General features: G+C 38.4%; 1 protein-coding gene across 12 annotated transcripts in view; it reads right to left on the reverse strand.

The window, feature by feature from the left end:
- Positions 1 to 1,778: 1,778 nt before the first annotated feature.
- The window catches only part of Tia1 (TIA1 cytotoxic granule associated RNA binding protein), a 34,140-nt gene continuing 15,076 nt past the window's right edge, over positions 1,779 to 20,842 (reverse strand). The window contains exons 3-14 of one of the 12 annotated variants that reach the window (XM_076567197.1): positions 19,173 to 19,271; positions 16,100 to 16,154; positions 15,899 to 15,931; positions 14,573 to 14,660; positions 11,045 to 11,120; positions 10,421 to 10,529; positions 9,946 to 10,041; positions 9,741 to 9,825; positions 8,971 to 9,094; positions 7,969 to 8,117; positions 4,203 to 4,375; positions 1,779 to 2,768 (exon numbers count right to left, since the gene is read on the reverse strand). In XM_076567197.1, coding sequence (XP_076423312.1) covers positions 4,249 to 4,375; positions 7,969 to 8,117; positions 8,971 to 9,094; positions 9,741 to 9,825; positions 9,946 to 10,041; positions 10,421 to 10,529; positions 11,045 to 11,120; positions 14,573 to 14,660; positions 15,899 to 15,931; positions 16,100 to 16,154; positions 19,173 to 19,271 — 1,041 coding nt within the window. In that variant the 3' untranslated portion in view covers positions 1,779 to 2,768; positions 4,203 to 4,248. The other 11 variants (XR_006070467.2, XM_016003074.3, XR_013049967.1 and 8 more) reach the window with 11 other exon arrangements.

Below are 20,842 nucleotides of genomic sequence, written 5' to 3' on the forward strand. Positions count from 1 at the left end.
AATTTAAAAATAACAAAAATAAAGCTTACCAAAAAACGAAATAACAGTTTAATTATGTGTATGTTAGTGTGGCTACACATATATGTGTAGATGCCTACGGAGGCCAGATTTAGAACTGACGGTCATTCTCCTGCCTCAAGTTCCTAAGTGCTAGAATTACAGGCATCTATCACCATGCCTTGCTAAAAAGCTGACCTCCTTTATCATATAGTCACACGACTAAGGTCTCAAAGGGAGAAAATCCTGCTCAGCAGCAACATCTTCATTTCATTAAGACTGAAAACTTAAGGTTTTGGAGGATGCTTGTCCAACCTTAAAAATACCAGCCAGACTATAGTGACTGGAATAAAATGGAATAGCTCTCTGTGACAGTTTCAATGAGAATGGCTGCTGCAGGCTTATATATTTGACTGTTTGCTTCCATTGGTGGACTATTTAGGAAGAATTTGGTGTGGTCTTGTTGGAGGTAAGACTCTGGGGGTGGGCTTTTAGGGTCAAAAGCCCATGCCAGGCTCTGTCTCTTTCTGTCTCCCTTCCCCTTTCAGCTATTGCTCCAGCACCATGCCTGCCTGCCGCCACACTCTCCGCTATGATGATAATAAACTTAACCCTCTGTAAACAAGCCTCCAATTAAATATTTTCTGTCATAAGTTGCCTTGGTCATGGTGTTTCCTCACAACAATAAAACAGTAACTAAAACGGGCCTTTAATCCCAGCACTCAGAAGCAGAGGTAGGCAGATCTCTGCGTTCCAAGCAAACCAGGGCTATATAGTGAGACTCTATCTCAAAACAAAACGAACAAGCAAAAAAACAGAAAAGAAGGACTAGAAAGAAGGCTCCGTGGTTAAGAGCACGTACTGTTCTTTCATAGTTCGGTTCCTAGTACCACTGTCAGGCAGTTCACAACCACCTGTAATGCCAGTTCCAGGAATCCAACATCCTCTCTTCTGGCATCCACTGGCACCTGCACCCACAAGCACAGATACACACATATATGATGCAATTAAAAAAAAAAAAAAAACCCAACAGTTTTTGTTTTGTTTTGTTTTTTGAGATAGGGTTTCTCTGTGTAGCTTTGGAGCCTGTCCTGGAACTCACTCTGTAGCCCAGGCTGGCCTCGAACTCACAGAGATTCGCCTGCCTCTGCCTCCCGAGTGCTGGGATCAAAGGTGTGCACCACCACTGCCCAGCTAAATCTCAACAGTTTTAAACATTTATTTATATTTGTGGCCAGAGTTAGTTCTCTACTTCCACTAAGTGTGTTCCAAGGATCAAACTCAAGTCATCAGGTTTGGTGGCAGTCATCTTTATCTGCTGAGTCAGGTTACCAGACCACTAAATAATAGTTTTTAGAAACTTTCACCCATTTGAAAGATTTGTTTTTTAAATTTTTCTATGCACACATTTTGTCTTACTAACTAACTACCATCTCAATAGGACCTACAACAGCACTTGTTGAGTCTAACTATGAATGCAGTCTAGTCCTCTGAAATTGGAAGGGAACTGGAGCACGGATCTAAAAGGAAGGTGGACACAGGAGTAAAACAAGAGAAGGAAAACCTGGACTGTAAGTCTCGTTGTCAATGGGAAGCCCAGACTCTGGCTTCAGTTGGCTAAGCCCACAGAATGCTGAGCCTCTGTGGAACCCATGCGAACCATGGCTTCCGGGATACGGTGAAAGATCTCTTATGAAATACCTGATTGAGTGGTAATAACAGAGTACACCAGGAAAAAAAAAATCTCACACACAATAATCACTGCAAGAAGATCCCACAGGTCATAGAAAACATAAAGGAATTTTAATATCCAAACAGTCAGGATAAAGAATACTGGCTCCATGACCCACTGAGAGTCACTCAGGTTCTTTACAGTACCAGAGAGTAAAATCAAATGCATATTGCAAAGAAGTTCACTTTAAAAACCTTGATTTCCTTACCTGATACTTATACCAGGATGAAGATTTTTAGGTTGAAAATTGATTTAAATGATTGAACATTGAAATTAAACCAAAGCCAGCCATGTTCCTAAAATGTCAGTCTTTCATCAGGAACACGTCACCACCACCTTCTCAACAGCAAATCAACATGAATTTTAAGATCTGTGCAATAAGAACATGCTGCTAATAAAAGTCCTCAGTACTGAGTCGAAAGAAGAGAGAAGCTACACTTCTGTACAAAATAAATTACTTGTGCCCAAATGATCCTGCAGTCTATGAGTTGCAAAGGAAGTAAAATTATTTAATAGAGAAAAATACTGAGGGTGATAATACAGAAACAAAAGTCAGAAGGAAAAAAAAAGCTAAAAAAATTAGCCAAAATAGTTTCCTGATGTGTATGATTTATTTTTCTTAAAATTTTTTTAAGTATTTCATTTAAGCTGCTTTTATTGCCTGTCCTGATCTGTAGAACTTTACAAAGAAATAAAATTTCCAAGTATTTAAAAAATTTATTCATCTTCCATAAAGCAAATTTCAATGTATTAGTACTTAAAAATACACAGTGACTTAATGAAACATCAGCACGACTGCATAGAACTGAGCTCCAGAGAAGCGCGCATTTTGAGCTGTCTTCCTGGGCTCTGCTTTATAAGAGGACTGGCTTAGAAAACAAGTTAGAGTCATGTGCTCCTACCTGGAAGACACAGGCCAGGAAATGCTTCCGATTCCACAGGCCTAAGTAAAATGCTGGGAGCTCTCTGCAGGTCTCAAAACCCACAATTCACAGGGGCTCCTTCCTCTCTGATGTCAAGGAGGAGGTTGTGGTCATCACTGAAACCAAACCAAACCAAGAGACTCTGAAATGTATTAGAAATCCCAAGGCTAGAACAATGCCATCAAAGAGCAAACCTCAAAAATAATGTGGAAGCTCCAAGAGATCAGGTACCAAAGAACCAAAGTCATGCCTGTGCTGAGGAGTCTCTTCCTTGATGGCTATTTAAGGAGGTAGGATTTTAAGGGTTTCTTATTTTTTTTTTTGTTTGTTCATATTTTGGCCTCTGAATATTTAAAAAATGTTTTGCCCGGCTGGTCCTTCAGGCTAATTTTGGAGTTCTTAAGGAACCCCAAACCCGACAGAGGAATATTCTACAGTTTCACAGCTATCATTTGTACATATTAAAATGGATTTACTTTTTTAAGTAAATCTACTAGAAAACACAAATTAATATATTCCTTTACATACAACTTTGTGTCTCAAAATTCTTGAAAAACAAGAACAGATGAGTTTGTATCAAGGACTACCAAAGTATGTATGTGATATTCACATGCAAACGTAAAACCCGTCTCACGTCAACTCTTCATGACACCTTTAGGAAGGGAATGACATACAAAGTTTGCTAACTGCAAACTATGCCTTGCGGAAGGAACTATCTCAGAAAACAACACATGTAAACGTAGATGCTGAAACGTGAAGCTGATGTGGGTGAGGACTTAGCACACTGCAGTCTCCTTAGTCACAAGCTGTTGTTTTTATAGTTCCTGGTAGATGGCAAAGTTTATCACAGAAGATAAAAATCCCTTTAAAGAAATCCAAATGGGAATCCTTGAGGCACCTTCTCATATAAAAACAAGATGAATGCAGTTATCAGTCCATCTGAGAAAAGTTTTCAATCTAAGTGAACATCATTTTTTTTTTCATTTAAGAATATGTTACAGAATTTTTATAAGGCAGGACAAATTTGTGAAAAAAATGTAGATACAAAATGATATAAACTAATAATTTACATTTAAAAATTCCAAAGGGCTAACAGTGGAGATGGTATAGGTCACGTAATGCCTACTCTTTAAAACTAACACAGAACTGTGCATACGCTCAAAGTTATAAAGAACTTCTAGACTTTGCACAAGTTTGGCTTTTCTTTTTACATCTATATTACATGTTTTAAATCATATCAGGAATGCAAACTAAAAATGCACGCTACTTTAGTGGAAAGTTCAATATTGTGCAATTTTCTGCCTCTTAATTTTTAAAAAGTGGCAGCAATCCCTGCATTTGTCTTTGAAACAAGGATCTGAGAAACTTTATCAAAAAAAGATAATGAAGGCAAAAATTGGCAGACATCCACCATCTTGTTCCTTTTTAAAACAATGTGGATGAAAAGTAATTTCATGATTAAAAAATGAATCTTTTAAATAAATACATCATTATCTGGCATTTGTACTGACTGATTTGATAAATCTTTAAGTAAACAACAGCTTTCCTACCCTCCCTGCAGCGTCAAGCCACTGGCTTCCATTTTGTAGTCTCTTCTCACTGGGTTTCATACCCTGCCACTCGATACCCAGCAGGCTGATTAGGAAGCATGCTGCCATTTTGGCCTTGAGGTGGCGGCACACTGTAATTGGGTCCCATCCATGGTGCAGAAGACTGGGTCTGACTGTTAGACAAAGTGAGAGAAGCAGAGGGGAAGGAAATCCATTGTCAGAACAACGTCAGGCCAGGAGTGAGTAACACACACACAAGGACACATACCCTTTCTTAACCCAAATACGAGGAAAAACTGTTAAGCCAGGGAAACAAACACAAAACAATTTTCTCTTAAAATAAGCATCCCCGGCCAGGCGTGGTGGTGCAAGTCTTGCCAGGGTAGTCCACAGAGATAGATCTAGGACAGCCAGGGCTGCACAGCAAAACCCTGTCTCAAAAGCAAAAAACAAAAACAAAAATCCCCATATATATATTTGGGTAATTTTTTTTTTTTGTTTTGTTTTTTTTTTTAAGAAATTACAGCTAAGAAAATAGTTTTAAGCTGGGTGTTTAATCCCAGCACTTGGGAGGAAGAGGCAAACATATTTCTGTGAGTTCGAGACAGCCTGGTCTACAGAGTGACTTCCAGGATAGTCAGGGCTACACAGTGAAACCTTGTCTTGAAAAAAAAAAAAAAAAAAAAATTTTTTTAATCTATAAACATTCATCCCCTCTGAACTCAGAAAAAGCATCCCTCTACTTGGGCTGGGCACACACTGGACAAGCCACTCTCTTTGTTTGCAGCACTCAGGAGGAAGAAGCAGGCAGATCTCTGAGGACAGTGAGTTCCAGGCCAGTCAGAGCTACATCGAGAGACACTGTCTCAAAGCAAAGACATACACACAAAACCTTCAACATTAGGTACAGGGAGAACTAACATCTTTAATACTTAAGAAAAACTATTAAGTAGTTTTTAAAAGATTTTTTTTTTACTTTTTTTTTTTAAGACTTATTTCTATATATTTGAGTTTTCACCTGCATGTATGTACGTGTAAGGCATACCTAGCACCTACTGAGGCCAGAAAAGGGTGTTGGATCTCCTGGACTAGAATTAAAGATGGCTGTGAGCCGTCCTGTGGGGGCTGAGAACCTGGTATTCTGCAGAAACAATAGGTGATCTTAACTATTCAGCCATCTACCCAACTCTATCACAGAATATTTCTAATCTGACAATTTCAGGCACATACACAGTATATCTGTTTTATCTTTTTTCTTTCTTTCTTTCTTTTTTATTTTTTGAAAAAAGGACTGTTGCGTGAGCTAGCATGCCACTTGCTATGTAGACTGGGCTAGCCTCCAAATTATAGAGATCTACCACCTTTCTGCCTCCTGAGTGCTGGGATTAAAGGTGTGTGCCACCTCACCTGCCTTAGAGTATATCTTGATATTATGTGCTTATAATCCTAGTTTTTTTTCAGAAATGAAAATAAAATGGCATCATTTGGGGTATATAAAGCCTGTGACAAAACAGTGTATGAACAAACCTTTCATGCAGGAAAAAAAAGAACAATGCATATCAAAGTATTTGTACTGCTCTTTCATTTCATCTGCTCATAGGGAAGATCAGGGCCTGCAGAAAGTCCAGGGCCATGTGAGCATAGCCAGGCTGCACTGGCAATCAACAGAAACACCAGAGGCTGGGATATTGCCAGAGTTTACATCATCACAGGATCAACCTTGACAAATGTACCTGTGAGACACTGGTTACACCTTGGGAATGAGGAACCAAACCTGCTGCCCAAATGTCCTTGAGAAACTGTGGAACCTAGTTAATGGGCAGACACAAGTAACACCAGCAATAGCCTATGTGGTGCAAGTGAGGGACCACGAAGTTTGGGGGAAGGAAGGTGCTGCTAGCCACAAGAATATAGTATAGAGATTCAGCTATATATAATAAAGCTATACCTAGAAAGATCAAGGAATTTTTCTAGAGGGAAGCCATTTATCAAGGAATATTTGGTGTTATTTAGCTTTTAATATTCAGCTGTTTCTTGCTATGAAATTCTTGTGCACTCATACTACTAGGCCATACAACAAAAGCATAAACTTCTCAGACCTACTGCTGATCTACTAGGTAACACCCCTACAGAGCCTAGGAGACAGGAGGACTGTAGATGCATAGCTTTGTTTCTTGTGCAAATGAAGCTTAGACTTTCCTTCCCTAGACTGGCCAAATAGAATTCCAGAGCCTTTGACTCAGAAGAAAGGATTTTTGCATATCCAGGTGTGAGTGAAGGGGAGGCAGAATTCCTGGTCAGAGAGAGTTGGTGGCCTGAGGAGAAGAGAACAAGGCAGAGTTTCTGTAGATGGTAGGGCAGAGTCGCATGGCCAGAGAGAAAGGAACAAGGCAGTTTTTTTTTTGTTTGTCTTTTTTTTGGTAGAGAATATGGATTCACTCAGGTCAAGAGAGTAGGAAGAGAAGAAATGAGCATAGACAGAGAAACTGAAGACGAAGATGAGATTGAAAGCATAGGGACTTACTAAAATTATGAGAGGACAGAAAAAGAAGCGACAGAGAGGAGCTCTGAGGCCAAATTCTTTGGCAGAGGGGCAGAGGATCAGACACAGAGAGAGAAGGAGGAGTCTTCTGACAGTTGGAATCCACATAAAGGGAGAGTCTTTTTTCATGGGTAAACAATATATATATCCAGGGGCTGCAAGAGTTGGCGCAGAAGTTAAGAGCACTTGTTGCTCTTGCAGAGGACCTAGGTTCAATTCCCAGTATCCACATGGTGGCTCACAACCATTCATACTCCAGTTCTAAGTGATTCAATGCCCTCTTGTGACCATTGCAGGCTGAAGAGTGATACATAAAAATATATGCAAGCAAGAGACTCACAGACATAAAACACATCTTTAAAAACATGTATTCAAGTGGCTAGAGATGGCTCAGTAGTTAAGAGCACTGGCTGCTCTTCCAGAGGACCCAGTTTCAATTCCCAGCACCCACATGGCAGCTCACAAGTATCTGTAACTCCAGTTCCAGGGGATTTAACAGCTTCATACCAATGCACATAAAATATAAAAGAAAATTAATTTAAAAAATAGGTAAGAAGCTACAGTCATATGAATAGCTTAGAAAAGATCAAGTACTTTTCACTAGAAAGTTGATTTAATTTGGGTGTGTTGCTGAATCCCCATAAAAAATGGGAGTTAGAAGCAGGAGGAGTAAGAGTTCAAGGCTAGCAGGGGCTTCATAAGATCTTGCCTTAGAAAAACAAACAAAAAAAGATCTTACCTCAGAAAACGAAAAATGGGGACTGGTAAGATTGTGCACTGGGTCAAAGTGCTTGCTACTGAGCTGGAACCTGAGCTTGATCACTACAATTCATATGGAAGAAAAAAAGAACTTGCAGAAGTTTTTCCCTGGCCACCATGAGTATGAAATGGTATGTGTGCCACACATATAAACAAAATGTAATAATAAAAAATAGATTTATTATTAAACATTACCAAAATTTGTATTGTTGTGATTACATTTCAAGGCAAAATATTTCTAGGCAAAATTTTACCTTATTTTGTTTGCATGTGTGTGGAGAGAGAGAGAGTGAGTGAGAAAGCACACATTAGCTATAGAGCATGTGGAGGTGAGATGTGATCCTTGGGTAAAGTCCTTCAAGGCTATCATTATGCTTAACATTGGGGCTACACGATTTACTCAATACTTAAGTTTCTTTCTGATGTTTTCCAAGGTTAGGAAAGGCAAAGAGCAAATGTGCTTACTTGAATCCCTGCTGGCTCCACGGCTGGCCATACATTCCATAGGCAGGTACTTGCCAACCATTAGGCACATACTGGCCAATCTGTTGTGCATTTCCATACCACTGGCCCCACTGGCCATATGCTGGTGGATATCCAATTTGATTTTGCTGCTATCAAGTAAAATTATAACAGAAAATTTAGTATTACTTGAATTTGTTTGTATATACAGTCTTAATACACTACACAGCCAAAGCACAGGGCCATTACCACAACTGAAATAATAGGATAGGCCTGGGAGAATGTAGCTCAGTGGCAGCATGAATGCTTAATCTATGTGAGGCCTGGATCCAATCCTCAGTATCTCTCTCACACACACACTCAGAAAGACTACTGAAAAAAGTGCCATTATACTACTGAAACTATGTGGTACTCTAAATGGCAGTCCTTGTAAGGCTCAGGCAATGGACTAATAATAAAAGATAGAACTTGCTGTTCATAACTGTGCCTGATTGTTTCCTCTAAATCGGGCACATAACAATACGTGGTTTAGGGTATTTCTCACTGGTACAGCTATGCTCCATCTACAACTCCCTCATAGAAATCTCTGTGGTGTTGAGTTTGGACCACTAAAGTTGCCTAGAAAAAAAGCAGCAGCAATACTAAAGCCTATGTATATTTATAGCTTTATTTCTTGTTCAGTTGGGTCAAGCATGCTTGTGAGTTCTCCAAATCATTGTGAATAAATCTACCAAGTATTAAGAAAAGATTTAATACCCTGTTAGGTTTGGCGGAGCATTTTAAAATCCACTGTGTGAGCATGAGTCAACTGAGGCGGTTACACTCATCATGTCACCACTGCAATCCATGACACACCACTCCGGAACTATAATACATGTAGGAAGAGCCCTTATATACTATGAAGTGAGCTAGAAACTCATTAAAAAGGATTATCAACACGTTTCATTTTAAAGCAACCTCATTACTAGCCCAGCAAGTCCTTCCCAAAGTCAAGGACCCTCTCACCTGTTGCACGGGATTTATCATATCAAGAGTCTCTTTGCCCCAATAGCATTTCACCACATGCCCTTCAATGGTGGTACCATTAACAGAAACAATCGCATGTGCTGCACTTTCATGGGAATTGAACCTATTGGAAACAATATTAAGAATCACCAATATAAATTCTTTTAAGTATTTATGAACACAAACTATTTTTAAAAATCCTGAAAAATAAATTTGACTACCATTGGGGGGGGGGGGGGAAGCAAAGCAAGCATGGAAAAAATAGAAGATTCTGAAATGATCCCCACCTACCCACCAAAAAAGTGGCCTATTTTCTTTGCTATGTTTTTTCAAAGATCTTAGAGCTGCAGAGAGCCTCTACCTCTCAAGTGCTATGATTATACATATGCACCACCATGCCTGGCACAGGAAATTTGTTTTAATGGAGGGTATGTTTTGTTGGCCTTGTGTTGGAAAGAGGGAGTTACAAAAATGTATCTTGTAAGTATATTTTAATCCCAGCACTTGGAAGGCAAAGGCAGGTGGAGGTCTGTGAGTTCAAGGCCAGCCAGAGCAGTACAGTGAGACCTTGTCAATAAGAAAAACGAATAAAAATTGAGCACACAGCTATATGTTAAAGATGTTTCTCTTTCAGGTTTCAGTGTTATCCAGGTGGATGTACTTGAGCTGTAAGTGTAATGTAAGTGATCACAAATTCTTAAGAAAACCACTATATTAAATGTACAAAATTATTTCTAAAGAAAAAAAGCTTTGAAAGAAATTATCCCTACCGAACAAATGAATATCCTTTATCTGGGAAGACTCGAATTTCCATTATTTGTCCAAATGGAGAAAAAGTCTGACGCATTAGTTGTTCTGTTAGAAACAAAAGCAAACAACAAAACAACAAAAAGAATTCCCGTTATTAAAGACCTATAAATATGAAGCTTTTCAGTTTCAGCTAGTTTCAGGTTCCACACAGGCAAACTGCCATACCTGTCAGTCCCGACGTCACCCCTCCGCAGTACACAGTGCAGTTGCTGGGGCTGGACTGACTGACAACCTCCTCGTACGACAGCTGCTTGGTGTTTGCTGGGGAGAGAGAACATTCCTACCTTCAAATCACCACCCACACGTGGAAGGGTTAACTCGTTAACCACCCTACTGTAATGGCAGTTTTCCTCAATCAAAATGCCTATAAACCACATATTACATCTTAGTTTATGATTAAGCCTCCCCCAAGAATGCATAAACATTATCCCATATGCTCTATTTAACAGGAGACTTGACATTAGAGATAAGATAATTATTTAAAATCACAAAAATGAAAACTAAGTACATTTTGAGCAGTAGTCTTGATCTGCTTCTCATCTATTTCTGCAATAAGTCTCCAGGCACAGCTCTAACATTTAAAATCTAGTGTATTTTCTCTCCACAATTCCACATTGCTTCTCTTCTCCAATGCACCTACACTCATATGTACTCTTTGGAGCTGGAGGCTTTCGGGTTGCCCAGTTAGTTCTGATTTGTCTTCCACCAAGCCACTGGCCACCCATCTGCTGAATGGCATTTTCTGCATCCTGTTCCGCACATTAGAGACAGTAAAGAAGCTGCAATTAGTTGATATTACAAATAACTTACAGCAATAAAAAAAAGCGATACTTTTTGCAGATTTTAAAAAATGAAAATGTCTTATGAAACACAATAACCAATAACTTTTCAAAATTACAACATTGTCTTTAAATTCCATTTCTTGGATAATGGGTTTTGGGAATGCAGAGTTAAAGATACACAGGTACAGCAGCATACACCTCTCAGTCTTTGGGATAACAGCAATTACAAATCATCAAAAATACCTTGACAAAACATTTTGGGCTTCTTTTTTTGGTGGTAAGCATTTTTACTTTGCATTGTTTGAAGCACAGTATCAGTATTTTGCATGTGTCAGGTCCTAAATGACTAAATAACCCAACAGAATAAAAGAGACTGCTTTCTAGTGAGGGTGCTAATTATCAGTAAACTAAATATACAGTAGAGAAAGAGATAAAAACAACCTTCTCTACAGCACTGTGCAAGTACTTCTGATTGTGCTCACCCATTTGTTGAAAAAGGAGACAAAGCCGTATCCCTTAGACTTCCCTGTAGCCATGTCTTTTACCACGCGAGCATCTCTGAAATAGAACCACCAGAAATTGGGTTTTGGAAACTGTCCTCTGGGCATAAACGGAGAGCTATATACAGTTCACTTTTACATTTCACCTTCACTAATAGTAAGCCGTTAATATAAATTCACCTTTTATTCTATAAAACTTAATTTACTGGCCAATGAGGGTTAATTTTATAGACATGCAAATCAATGTCTTACATATAAATCTATATTATAAAGAAAGTTTCCCACTTCAAAATGTTTTATGAACATCTAAATATTAAGCATGGTGAAAGCAGATGTTCCCATTAATCATTTAGTAATTACAAGGTTCTTAGGTACAATATATTATCTTTCTTTAACCATGCAATTTATAATTTGCTACTTGGCACCATATTCTACCTAATCATTCAAAAATTAAAATACAAAACTGAAAACTAAAGAATCAAAAAACTGTATATCCCTTAAGCTAATTACTTCATTTTCTCAGATGAATATATACCCCCATTTTGGGCTAGGGCAAATTTTGAGAACTTGACATTTTCAGAAATGCTAAATCATTGACGAATACTACAAAAACATTTTACTTTTAAACTATCTAAGAAAAGATTTTGTACTGAATTTCATAACAGCATTCATAGTAAGATTGATTGGAAACTACAAGATATGAAACAAAGTTTTAAAAAGTCAGAAAGTAAAAAAGCACGCCAACATTTATCCACTGTGAACCGTAGCTTGTAGTTAGCCAGGGCAATTCTGTCCATTCTTCAGAGACACTCTGCAAAATAACCAGAGCCCTATTATTTGAGATTGAGTAAAAACCCAGCCACGATAGCTAAAACTCCACACCTCAAAAAACTGGACTCAAATTGTGCTTCACAGGCAATCTATTTTAACTTAGCCAGGTATGTCACAATGCTTGTTCTCTCAAGACACATGAACAAAACAGGCATGTTTACAACAAGAATCCAAGTCAGAAAGCCATGCAATGTAATTGTAAGTATACACAAGTACATTTTAGATGAGCTTAGAAGTGACTTATTAAGTACAATCAAAATGACAGTTTCTGATGATTAAACTAATGTAAGTCACTTCTCAGTAACTATTATCTACATGGCACACATGCATTTAATTTGGTAGTTGATTTACTTCTATATCAAAATTTGCTATATGACCCTAAACTCAAGTAACAGGAGGGGTTTAAGCTATTTAAATTAAGGAAAGAATTATTTTCATAAAAATATTTAATAGACGACCATGTACCCCACACTCTTTATAAATCAAGAATGATATAAACTGCCTACAGAGACATCTACTGTAGAAACCCTACAATATTCTTATCAGGCTGTTGCCTTAAGACAAGAAACAACAACACAAACAAAAACAGAAATGTGTATTTTCAATTGCCAAATAGTTAGGAAAGCTAACTTCCTGTATAAGCTAACATTTAAACACAAATTACCTCAACAAAAAGGTCTAACCAAGAAAAAAAATTAACAAATTAACAATTGTGTGCCCATAGACAATCCAAATACCGGGGCTGGGGAAATAGATCAACAGATAATGTGCTATCATGCAAATGAAAGGACCTGAGTTCAAATCTCCAGCATATACATGTCAAGTCAGTGTGGCAGCTCACCTTTAATTCCCATGCTTGAGAGCCAGAGATGGGATACTCAGGGTAAACTGCCTGGACTAGTAGAATTAGTGAGCTCTAGGTTCTAGTGAGAAATTCTGCCTCAATGTATTTGGTGGAGAGTGATGGAGGAAGACACTTGATGTCAATCTCTGGCATATACACACATGCACACACATACGTACCCACATACATGTGAAAACAAATACACAAACAAAAAATCCAGACTAAAAATATGATATAGTCATATTTAACAAAAAGACAGACTAGTTTTACAACTACAAAGTCATGAAACTTAAATTTGAAGGCCATTTAACTTTACAATTTTTTAAACATTTAGTGTGTGTGTGTGTGTGTGTGTGTGTGTGTGTGTGTGCGCGCGCGCGCGCGTGCGTGTGCGTGCGCACGCATGAATGTATGGAAGTCAGAGGACAATTTTCAGGAGTCAGTTTTCTCCTTCCATCATGTGGAGTTTTGGGACTGAACTCAGGTCATCAGGCTTGACAGCAAGCAACTTTACCTGTTGAACCATTTTATCAGCCCTTCAATAATTATTAAACAATCTTTGTCTAAATCTCTAACTAAAATTCTCATCAGAAAGGGTAATTCAGCCAAAATTAAAAATCCACCACAATAGCTATTTCACTTGTCCATGTTAGAAGAGGCTTCTTTCTTTCTAGTGTCTCCCTCTTACTTCCTCCTAAGATGACTTGCACAGAAAGCAGCATGGATTAGGATGGAACTCTTAAGCCTTCTGTTGTCCTGTGACTACTCTGAGGACAGGATGAAACTTACCAAGATTTTCTACACCAAAATGAAAATGTACAAGATTGTGCAGAGAAGGACTTTTAGAGCTTGACAGAACAAAGTGAAAGTAAGGCATGCCTATTCTAGATACTTGAAAGCAAACCAACCACTACTGAAATCCTAACACAGCTTATAAAAGTCACCAAGAAATTAAAACTTCCTTATCTTCTTAACCAGTTCTCACAAGGGAAAATGTCACGTATCAGAAGAGTCCATTTATAAGCTCTAATCCTGTCCTACCCTCAAAGTGACTCTCTCACCAATCAACTGCAACTCTCAACTGAAAACTCACCTGCATGCCATGGGCATCTACTTTCAAATCTCCTCACCTCTATCTGCTGTTCTGTTCAAACCACCCATATCTAGAATTCCCTTTTTATTTTTGTTCTAGTGACGCAGTAACAAAGGAATCAGAAACCCGATAACACTTTCCCTAAACTCAACAACTGCTTCTGAATAAATACTGAAACTCTTGTTACTCTTACTGTAATATGGCATGTATTAAGACTTCTACTATGATGAATACTACTCTGAATAAATACTGACAAAGGGCCTAAAATGCATGGCTACAATCAAACATAAGACAGTGTTTTCCAAAACAGTACAAAGTACTATTGCTAAGTTTTAAAGGGGGGAAGAATTAAATGCCAAGGAAGTAATATTTAATAACTGCTCTTTCAATCAAAACTGTTGAGGTTTTATTTTATTAAATTAACATAAAATGCATGTAATCATACCAGTGCCTGAATAACTCCTTTAATCCTAGCACAATACCTCCAGGAGTTTAAAAATGTCTATGACAGCAGTCTGAGGAAGTGTTGCTAACTGGACAAGGATCTAAAGATGACTGAAAGATCAGTTACTCATTAGTGGGAATACAACCTACTGTTAAGACTCTTGGATGATCTCTAAACAATGGAATATGCTGTATTTAAAGTGTTAAAATTAAGGTTCACAGTCACAACAAAATTATAGTTATTATTACATAAAGTCACTTCCAATTAAAAGTGTTTTATTTATCTTTTGTTACTTACGAAATTCTTCCGAACGGTGCAAAAGCTGCTTTGATGTCTTCAGTTGTGATTTCTGGACTGAGGTCACCAACAAACACATGGAAATGATCTTACAAAGGAAGGAGGGGAGTGAAAAGAAAAATACAACTTCAGAACTTAAATACTACAATTGATAAAATTCTTAAGAATTCTTAAAATAATGCACAGGCTATATAATCAAGTACAAAATACTGTCCTTGCTATAAAATCCTATCAGTCTTAAACATAATAACTCAAAAGTTAACAACACAGGAAAGAGTCTTCTAAAAAGACTGATAGCTCCCAGAAGCTGGCAGTCTCTGTCTATTTATAGTCAATCATTACAAGGGTCTAGAAAACAAACTATTAACATATAAAAACTTTCATTCTGTAAAAAAAGTAAGACTTAGTTATCATTCTAATAGTAATTATTTACTGTTATTCATTTTATTACTGTTTCTAGGCTTTATAAATTACAATTAAGTAGTGGTAATGCAAGTTATGAAGACTAGATTTGCCTTATTTAAGGCAATTTATTGAGGCTAGCTACATGAAATACTTGGTTTAGCCACTATTTTGTGAAGAACAATCAAAGAAATACCTTGCATTGCAACAGTTTGATGTTAAAGTATTTGACAGTTTTCTCAAAAGCCAACAGTTTTGGTTGCCCAGACATTACACCATTCAGTTTATGTGAATCCATGTGCAAGTGAACTAAGACTGAAGGCAACAGAATGAAAACAGTGATCCCTTCACTTCATATCAGCACCATTAAAAAAAGCACTGGAGAGAAATAACCATCCCATAGTGAAGCTTTTTGGTGGTTGTTGTTGTTTTTTAAAGACAATTCTCAAAAGAAACATTTGAAAAACCAAACTTGCTGAAGAACACTTTAAAATGGACACATATATCAACTTTGACAAAGTAGATTTGGAAAGAAAAGTTACCCCTATTTGCAGGCCTTAAGCACACACTGGGTTGCTCTTCCGGAAACACTGTTTCAGGAGCAACTTGAGCACTTGGAAGATCTGGGTATGAAGCCCAGGTGACCTCAGGGAAGTAGGGTATCTTGCCCTTTAGGTGGTGAAAGTATTTCTAAGACATCAGCTGCTACCAAGGGGGACAGAGAGCTTGAACTAGCAACAAATTCGTGGACAAGCCACACTTGGTCAACAATGGGAAGAAGGGGAAAAATATCGCCAGAAACAAATAAAAATACTACATCCTTCCCCTCCCCGCTCCCCCCAACCAATATCAAATAAAAACTTGAGGTGGTTAGTGAATACCCTTTCAAGAGAGTTCATTTTATGTTTAAGAAGATACAATTACCTTGTGAACGCTGTGTGCTGACAACGGTACTACCTGATGACAAAGATTAGATTTGTTCTTAAATTTATTAACACAAACACATTAAATCATATCAGGATAACGATCAAAATATTACTGCAAACATGTATGATGTTATATGCTTTACAATAGAACTATGGGGTATAATACAACAAATGCCCATAGGGCAACAAATGTACTTACTGCTTGTATCTTTCTTTTGACTGCTGGGGGTTGTTGCCCAATTCACTTTGACTTCCTAAAAAAGAAGAAAAACAATGTGTGTGTGTGTGTATACACACATATATTTTCTCAAACACTTCAAAGGCCTACATATTATGGCATTTAAAATATTTTAAAAACTTAGACTTTTCTGGACAGTGAGACATGTCTGCTCCTGGCAGACCAATTACTTCAGAGTAGATGATGGGCATCGAAGAAACTCCACATGGAGTTTGCTTTCTTTATGGCAAAAGTTAGCCATTTGGGTAAGAAACTGCTCTTGCCTGGACTGCTTGACAATAAGCTATATAAACTAGACATGCAGGACCCATAAGAAAGTGACCACTGAACTTTGCCAAATCAAGGCGAGATGGTCCTTAAGGTTCCTGCTTCACAGAAGAAATTGCCGACATTCTGCAGGACACAGAGGAAAGAGACTGATGAACTTTGCCAATAAGAAAGACAACCTTTCAAATTTCCTGCTTCACTAAAAAGTCTGCCAGACACTCTAGGCCTGTATAGGCTGAAGATGGATGCTCCAATGTTGCAGAGGAACTTTGGGTGACTATCCAGGCAGCCAGATGTCTCTGTTATTTCTAGAATTTTGGAAGTTGCTTACAATGCACTTCCTGTTTACTTAGGTAATATTATATCCTTCTGGGGTCCTTGATGGAGTTGAAGACTATATAGTCATAACTATAGTTTTCCTGAGTCGTGATAAAATGGTAAATTAGATATAAAACTTTAGACTCACAAAAATAAGATAGAGTATTTTCTTTAATTTTGCTAAATACAAATAAACTAGATATTGTAATTATAATTCTTACTTGATAACTGTTTTGTTACATGTAATTTTTTTTTTTCCGAGATAGGGTTTCTCTGTGTAGTTTTGGAGCCTTTCCTGGATCTCGCTTTGTAGCCCAGGCTGGCCTCGAACTCACAGAGATCCGCCTGACTCTGCCTCCCGAGTGCTGGGATTAAAGGCGTGCGCCACCACCACCTGGCTGTTACATGTAATTTTACATATGGGTGTTTTGCCTGAATGTACATCTGTGCTTCATACATGTGCAGTACCCTTAGAGGCAGAAGAAAACATCAGATCCCCTAGGACTGGAGTTACAGATGATTGTGTGCTGTGGGCTGCAGGAATATATCATAAGAACTCAGCTGGTTATGGCAAAGTCACTACCTGGAGGGATCAAGGATTTCCTCCAGAGGAAGCCAAATTCCAAGGAGCTTTTGGTGTTACTTGGCTTGTTTTATATCAGCTGTCTTCTGTTATGAAAAATCATGTGTGCCTTCATAGTTTTCCCAATTGACTTTTCCCTAAGAAGGGCTAACAGTATGGACTGATCACTCTCTGGACATACACATTCCAGGTATTTGGAGAACAGCCTCAGGAAAGGCTTTCTCTGGAATCAGATATCTCCCTTAGCCACTTTCAAGGACTAGCAGTAATAACAGTCCACATGCAAGTCTCCTGATTTAAGGTAAATTCCACAAGGAGACACCACATAGGTCAGGTGGACGTTAAGTAATAGCTTTACACAATTCAACTCGGACCCTCCTTTCTTACAGCCTTACTAACTTTATAGACCGCTAACTCCTTACCTAACCACTTCTAGGAATATTTAGATAACCCTCTGCACTGATAGCTATGCTCAGCCAGAACCCCAGTTCAAGCCTCCCTGTAATTATCATCATTGGCAGCATCCAGCCAGGTCCATCCCCAGATGGAGGAAAGTACCTTATCAGAGATAACTCTGTATTCTCTAAGAACAGAAAGCATCCAGACTACCTGTTTGAGAAGGCCTGGCAGATGTGCCAATTAAGCTTTACTTCCTTCTTTCCCAAACTTTACCTCTAGTTCCAGATCTCCCTTTATCTATCACCAGAGGCATCTAGCTGTACACAGGTTGCCTAGCGACTGAGCACACTTTCTCCCACCCTGCAGAAAAATGGCAGATAGCTTGGACAGATAGGAACCACAGGAAAAAAGAAGGCAGTTTTATTTTCTCCCATTGACCTAGCAACTTATAGATTCTTAACATTTTCTACTAATCACGTTTAAGATTATAGTTGAGCACATAAGATTCCCTCTTCTTAGATATTACCCGAATTAGCCTTTAGTTAATTCATTTCCCCATTGGTCACTTCCCTTTGGGGTTGCGAATGATAATCAACTGTTATTGCCTCTCAATGTGATTCTTATCACCCCTCCATTTGACCCTGGAAGCCTGGGACTTTATACACTAGGACTTCCAGGGCACAAGGGATGGAGAAGAGAAAAGAGAATGGAAGAACTAGATGGGTAAAAACTTGAGAGGAACAAACTGAGATGGGGAAGAACTATATTGTAGGGCTAGAAGAGAGAACTAGAGGAATGAGATGGAAGATGAGAAATAGCCAGATGGGGAAGTACTAGCTGGGTAAGAAGCTGAAAAGGACCTAGATGAGAGAATTAAGATAGAACTTAGATAAGTATAGAGAGAAATCAGGTAAGAAAGGAGCTAGACAAGAAAACAGAACTGAAGCTGTGTATAAAGGATGTTATGCCAGAGGTATTAAAGCAAGTGGACTATAGAGCTCAGTGTGCTGAGATTCTATTTCCTGATAATAGTCCTCGCCGTTAGTAGTTCTCTCTCCTGAGCACCTGGGATATATAATATTAAGGCCGGTCCCTCTAATATTATACAAGAATTGTGAGCCACCATGTAGGTATAAGGGTTTAAACTCAGGTCCTGGAAGAATAGCCAGTGCTCTTAATACTGAGCTGTTCTACAGCCCCATTCTATCTTTTTAATACAAATACAAATAGCTGACCCTTTGCCATAAAGAGAATATAATGGTTCTAAAACAAAAATGAGGTAGAATCTAATTTAAACTTTCTATTCCAAGAGCTGGGGATGCAGCTCCATTATAGAGTGCTGTTTGAGGCTCTGGCTCCAATCCAAGCACTGCATACACTTTTGGCCCCACCTGGCAGGTGGAGGCAGGAGGATGAGAATGAAATAAGTTTGTCCAGTGCATGTCACCTGTAATTATGACAGCTTACCTTACCCATTATCTTCCGCCCATTCATAGCAGCCAGTGCTGCAGCTGCATGACGATGCTCATGAAACTCCACAAAACAGTATGGGTCATTCCCTGCCGTCTGTTGGAGAAGAAATACATAAATCAATTTTAAGCTTTACTCTTCCAATAAAAAAAATTAAATAAATAAAAAAAATCCCCCCTTAATATGTAGACCTTCTACAGTTAGCAGGCCATGGAGTATGACTGACTCACTCCACAAGTAAATTTTCAGATAAAAGAGTAAACACTTAGTAACATTTTCCTGTAGCTCCCTTTTTGCTTCTTTGTGCAGTGTTAGAGCCTTACACCCACTACATAAATGCTCTACCATAAACTACACCCCTACCCAGTATATTACTTTTTATTGCTACAAACTTTAAACATCTTACTGTTTCTAATTTGGGGAACAGAAAATCTTAACTAATCTTCTCTAGCCTGTTCTTAAACTAGGCTCTGATAATATTTACAATGTGTTTTAGAATGTAGACTTCTGATACAAGTTCTTTGCTTGTTGCAAAGCATTTTAAAATTTCTTCCCTTGGGGGCTGGACAGTTGGCTCAGAGGTTAAGAGCACTTGTTGCTCATGAAGAGGACTTGTGTTTGTTTCCCAGCGCCCACATGGTGGCTCACATAAACTCCAATTTCAGGGTACTTGACACCATTTTCTGACCTCCATGGGTACCAGGCATGCAAAACACTCATTATATGAAATAAAAATTTTAAACCTGAGAAAAAATATCTGTCTATCTGTACTTCCAGTACCAGGAATGCTGAAGACATCCTGGGTGAGTCTAAAGCCAGCCTGAGATACTTAGTAAGACTCTCAAAAGAAGACAAAAACACCTCTTCTTTTCTGCTGGTAACTGGGATACAAGAAATAAAGCCTGGGTTTTTTTCTTTTCCCCTAGTGCTGGAGCCCAAAATCCAGGGCCTTGTGTGTGCTAAGAAAGCATTCTACCACCAAGCAATCTTCTGGCCCAAAGCAAGATACTGTTTGTTTATTTATTAGCAGTTTTCCTATGGAGCTCTAGCTGGTTTCGAACTTATTGTGTAGACTAGAGTGGCCTCCAAATTGCAATGTTCCTCCTGCCTCTGTCTTCTGAGTTCTGAGACTACAGGCATGCATTATCATACCTGGCTTGAAGATATTTTATGATAAATTAAAGCAGAAAATAAATATAATAGTCTGAATTCACCAGTGTAGGATACTAAATGACTTTATAATCAATTCAATTCTAAGGCTTTCTAAGAATTAATAAAAAAACTAATTCAAAATTTCAGAGCATTGGGATAAACATATAATTCAATGAAAACTCTCTTATTCTACAATAATTGAGATTCTGAGGGGAGTGGTAGCACATATCTGTCACTTTATCACTCAGGAGGTAGAGGCAGAACATTCCAAGTTACAGGCCAGTCTGAATTACACTGACTCTGCCTCAAAAACAAACAAACAAACAAACAAAACAAACAATTAATTAAGAGCCAGGCTGTGGTGGCACATTGTAATATTAACACTTGAGACACTAAGGCAGGAAGACTGCAGCCATCCTAGCCTACATAGCAAGTTCTAGGTCATCTTGGATTATACTGTAAAACGCTGTCTATTGTGTATGCATGAAGAAGCACCAATGTTGACATCTGGCCTC

The sequence above is a fragment of the Peromyscus maniculatus genome, chromosome 3, assembly GCF_049852395.1.
Source record: "Peromyscus maniculatus bairdii isolate BWxNUB_F1_BW_parent chromosome 3, HU_Pman_BW_mat_3.1, whole genome shotgun sequence".
NCBI classification, from domain to species: domain Eukaryota; kingdom Metazoa; phylum Chordata; class Mammalia; order Rodentia; family Cricetidae; genus Peromyscus; species Peromyscus maniculatus.